General features: G+C 44.9%; 1 protein-coding gene across 1 annotated transcript; it reads right to left on the bottom strand.

Moving 5' to 3' along the window:
* Positions 1-227: 227 nt before the first annotated feature.
* Positions 228-4,474, bottom strand: LOC104494212 (ubiquitin-conjugating enzyme E2 B). Its single transcript, XM_010137014.1, has 5 exons — positions 4,378-4,474; positions 3,612-3,637; positions 2,485-2,574; positions 1,569-1,657; positions 228-803 (listed from the first exon to the last, which is right to left on the bottom strand). The coding sequence occupies exons 1-5, from the start codon at positions 4,401-4,403 to the stop codon at positions 675-677; spliced, it is 360 nt and encodes a 119-aa protein (XP_010135316.1). The 5' UTR covers positions 4,404-4,474; the 3' UTR covers positions 228-674.
* Positions 4,475-4,844: the final 370 nt, after the last annotated feature.

Genomic DNA, 4,844 nt, shown 5'->3' with positions numbered 1-4,844 from the left:
TACAGGAAAACTGTTACACCCGTTTCCGAGCTGGCAGCTCCCACCCCTTCTCCTCCTCCCAGGACCGAGGACACACTGAACAGAGTGAAGCTCTGGGGCAGAAGCAGAGCCAACCAGTGAAGATGGTCACATCATGGATTAAGTTTTCTGTTTGTAAAGTGCGTGTAGCAAAAGGAAAAGTGGCCTGAAAATGAGCCCTTTGAAAGAGATACGGAGGGAGAGCAGAATGTCTTGCGCTAAGGTTATGTATTTAACAGCTTTACAGGAAATATTTATATATAAAAACTTTGTTAAGTGCTTTTTCTCCAATTTAAAAATCTAAAGAATTCAAAAATAAGGCATTCAATCTTTGAAAAAAGTACAGATTTACAAAATGTGTATATTCGGTCATGAAAACTCCACACCAACATTATACACTTGGAAAAAAAAATACAAACAGGATATATTACAAATTTATGTAGCAATAACTTAGTTCATACCATGCAATAAAAAGTACGTTAATCAAGATACACAAGCTTTGAGGTTGCCTAAACTGGAGGGCTTAATTTTCCTTGCAAATGAGGTTTTTTTATGCAAATTCTTAGAACGGTGGCACTTGAACTTTGTGGTAGCCTTTCTATGGAGAGTTAAACTGTATGTAACGATTACAAGGACAGAGGGGAACAAAGCGGCTGTTACGAGTCGTTCCAACTTTGTTCGACAATAGCTGAAACTCTCTTCTCATATTCCCGTTTGTTCTCCTGGTAGAGTTGTGCCGCCTGACTGTTGGCTGGGCTGTTTGGGTTAGGTTCGTCAAGCAGAGACTGCGAGGAGGGGAAAACAAACCGTGAGACGAACCAGCACAGTTTAAATGGGGAAAAAAAAAAAGAACTCAGGGCTTTCAAGTCACGTGGGTTTCAGGAGGCAGACATGACTCAGAAGAGCCCAGTTGAAAAGAAAACAGTTAAACTCGTGGTTAGGCACCATAATTACACCACTGAACCTCAAATCGTGCATTGCGAAAGGATCAGCGCTGCCTCCTCGTCGGGGTTCACACACCGAACGGATACACCCTCAGCTGTGCCAGTCATCGCTATGATGCTAATGATTCTTTGGTAACTACACTACCGCCGTCCTGCAGGACTGCGGAGGGGCTTAAGATGCCTTCTACAAAAACTCACTGTAGAAAAATTAAAACAATCACACAGGAGAAAAGAAATTGTAGTGTTTTGCTGCACCAGGCTTTCATGCTTACTCTAAGCAAAGCAGCTTCCAGCAGTTTTGTCTCCTATCCAGGCTGGTTTTTCAACCACCAGGCAAATTTCTACCCCTCATGCCCCATCTTGACTAAAACCAGTTAAAAAGGAATCCAAACCAGTAACTGTTTGCCTGTAAAAAAATATCTACTAGCAGTTTTGTAGCTCAAAGTTAGTAATTAAATAGGTCAGCACCTCAGCCTTCATTTGAACTAAAAAGCTGCTGTTCAGCTCAAAAGTATTTGAAGTTCCCTTTGACAAGGCACCTGCTGGCCCCATCACTGGAATAGATAATAACACCATAATTATTTGCTGAAATAGATGTAAAGTTACCTGAATTGAAGTTAAAATAGATGAAACATCGTATGTTGGACTCCAGCGATTCTGAAGAATATCTAAACATATGCTGCCATCCGCATACACTGCAAACACAGCACGGACACCGTTTAGAAACCACCCGCTCAGGTCATCCTTCGGTCACTGCACCCTGGTCAAGGCAGAGTTACTGCTCCAGCTCAGTCTGTGCTTAAACCAGTGCTTCAGGGGACAGGCCAGTTAGGTCGCACAATCTCCTGCAGTTTGACACTGTATTTTGGAGGAGGCACTAGTGGAAGTAACGGAGCACTTAAGAGGAAAAGGGGGAAGGGTGTAAGATTCTGGCACTAGCACCGGACTGGGAAGGCTTGGTTTCTTGCTGCCCTGGTGGGACTGGCCCAGACACATGCAGAGGAGAGGCTCCCAGAGAGCAGTGGGACATTTGCTGCCAGCTGGAATCCCCTGTGCCAGCCAAGGACCTCACAGCCCTCACTGCTTCTTCCCGGTGCTAGTACTGGTTGGCACAGTGAACCAAGTGAAGGCATGGCCTGGGCTGACCGGAATAAATGACATTTGGCTCCTTCAGTTCCCTACTGCAATTCACCATGTGGCTGCACATCCACGATGGCTCTTAAATGGGAAGGGGCAGGAATCTGCAACCTGAAGTGCCTATTTCAGCCAACCTAAGTGCGGCTGCTGCTGACAATGCTCCCAGGCCTCGCTGCTGCAGCTACGTATTGATTAGAGACTGATAGCTCCTTACTAAGAGCATCATCATTCTTAATTTTTCATCAGCAGTTGCTGTTCTGGACATCTACTGAGGAGGCTGGCGATGAAGAGGGATGGAGAGCTGTTAGAGTGGAGCTTTGCAAAATACATGACCACAGGACAATATCTAATGGGTATTATGGCAACTTAAAGATGATTTACTCACCGTTTGGATGGAACATTTTTGATAAAAACCTAACAGTTGGAGGCTTATTTGGATACTCTTCTGAGAATTCTATTACTAGTTTAAAAGTACCTGTCCAAACAAACAGAAGAACAATCAGATAACGAACAACAAAAGAACACCTCCAGGAACAGACACAAGGTGAGTTAATTTATGTGCTCCATAGCCAATATTTCTTCTCACTATTACACAAACACCACCGAGCCTGGTTTCTTCTCGTGTGTTTCAGTGGAACTACTCCTTAGTGACAGCGATGAACCCAGCAGCGGCAGGGTGGAAGCTGAGAGACTTGCTGTACTCATGGCAGAGGCAGCCACATCCAGCATCGATTATCCCGCTGCCCTCCCCGGCTTCTGTGACCTGCCGTGCCGGTTCCATGGGCTTCAGTGACTTTAAGGCGTTTCATTAAGAAGGCACTGTGGTGCCAGCAAAGCAGCGCTGGAATCTGTAATCTCAGCCTTTGCAGCTCACGACTGATTCACTGAAAACCTTTATTATGGATCAGTGAATAATTTACCGTACCTCCTCCAACCCAACACAGAGCAAAACCCATCTGCTGCCGATCACTGCAATAATACTGTAATTATTAAACTCATTATTCCTCAGGTGCCTAAGGGAGATTCATTACACACCAACTTTCATGTTTACGTACAAATTCAGTATTCCCTTCCCCTCGCCGAGTTCTATCTTCAGAACAATTCAAGGTTTTTCACCTGTTCTTCATTAGGAGAACAGAGATGAATCAAACGTGCCACAGGGATGAAACCAGAACAGCACGCTGCCTTGTGGAGCTCGGCTACGGACACGCGAGACCACATCTGGCACATCAGACCAGCTTCCCCCACTAACAGCTCCAGTGTGGTGTAGAAACAGGTCTTGAAACAAGCATTGCTTCGTAGCTTTCTCACTAACCAGCTACCACTATGACACAAGGCTGCTTACACCAAAATAGGTGTTTTCATAGCCACCGAGACCTCACTCCTCCTCTCCCTTGCTTGGTTTGTTCCAGATTATATGCAGGTAACATCTATTATTTTGTCGTAGCAGAACCATGTTGATACTGACAATGTTTATGAGGATGACAGAGGATACAGAAGTTAGTGGCTTACCATCTTCAAAAGGTGTCCCTTCTGGCCTGTAAGGTTTAAAAAGTAAACTCCAGTTAAAAATAATCATTATGTACTTCTGAACAGACAATAAATTGCTATCTTCTTCCTCATCCTCCTCAACATACAGAGGCTACAATTTAAATATTTAGAGGAGTACCCAGAGACAACCTCTGCGAGCTCTGTCATGTCTCGAACACTTCCCAAGATCAATCTGTTAGTCGAGATATCTCCCTTCTCATCACCCCAAACCACACGGGTGCCATACGTGAGGAGATCGGAATTAGCGAGCAAATTCCTAGCACCACACCTCCGTTTTATGGAGGGATACCGAGCCGCTTCCTCTTCTGTGGGATATGTAATGCAACTTCCTAGGCAGAACCTGTACTCCGGTCTACTGGAACCCATCCAACCACCACTGACACATCTGGACTTAATGGCCGAGAACATGCGGCTCTCGTGTACTTTAAAGAGGAAGCTGCTTTTCCATAACCCGGCTCCTACACAGAATAAGCTATTTATTAAGCCATATGCAAGCTTGATTCAACCAAAAGAGGAACAGACTTAAAATCTTTCTTTCCTGCGCATTCTGTATGACCCCTGAAAACAGGCTTTTCCCACAACAGCACATTTGGCCTTTTTTCTGGTCATTTTCAAGCCTCCTGACTTTAGGCTAATAAAAAAAGAGAATCATTGTAAAAACAATCCCCCAGGTTTTGTTATGTTTAGCCCTTTGATACAGAATTTTATAGCGATCAAAAACTCTTACCCAAATATAACCGCATTCCACTGCATTATATTATTCTCAGATGGTGCACCACTGACACCCACAGGAGGGTCTTCTTGCAATCTGAGAAGCACAAACACAGAATGAGAAGCCTTATATAAATGAAATGCTTTCCACCTGCAAGTAGAGTTTAACCGTAACACCCGGATTTTGTGAATATTGCCTCATTCCAACTCAGAGAATACCCACCGCATTACACGTGGATTAGCAGTACTCCAGCAGATGAGCCTACGAGATGATGCATGTCCAGATTTCCTCATGCACCACCCGAACGCACCACAGCGGCCCAGTGGGGCAGATTACGTGTGCAGGGAGCAAAGCACGAACTCTAAGAATAACTTAAAGCACCGTGCACAGCTGGGATTTACAGCTCTAGCTGGGAACTGTGAAAGAGCACCTGCTGCTGGCTGCCACAACTAGGAGAAGGAAGCGGCAGCCCGGGGGCAAGG

The sequence above is a fragment of the Buceros rhinoceros genome, unplaced genomic scaffold (assembly GCF_000710305.1).
Source record: "Buceros rhinoceros silvestris isolate BGI_N320 unplaced genomic scaffold, ASM71030v1 scaffold45535, whole genome shotgun sequence".
NCBI lineage: Eukaryota > Metazoa > Chordata > Aves > Bucerotiformes > Bucerotidae > Buceros > Buceros rhinoceros.
Note: the sequence above shows the minus strand (reverse complement) of the source record. Positions and strands in the feature narration are given on the sequence as shown.

Bases quoted from the DNA above. Each gene is read 5' to 3' on its own strand.
- LOC104494212 (XM_010137014.1), bottom strand. From the start codon at position 4,403: ATGCAGTGGAATGCGGTTATATTTGG. The intron at 3,638-4,377 runs GTAAGAGTTTTT...TAAACCTTACAG, and splicing joins TGGAATGCGGTTATATTTGG to GCCAGAAGGGACACCTTTTG. The intron at 804-1,568 runs GTAACTTTACAT...CCCTCCTCGCAG, and splicing joins CTATTTTAACTTCAATTCAG to TCTCTGCTTGACGAACCTAA.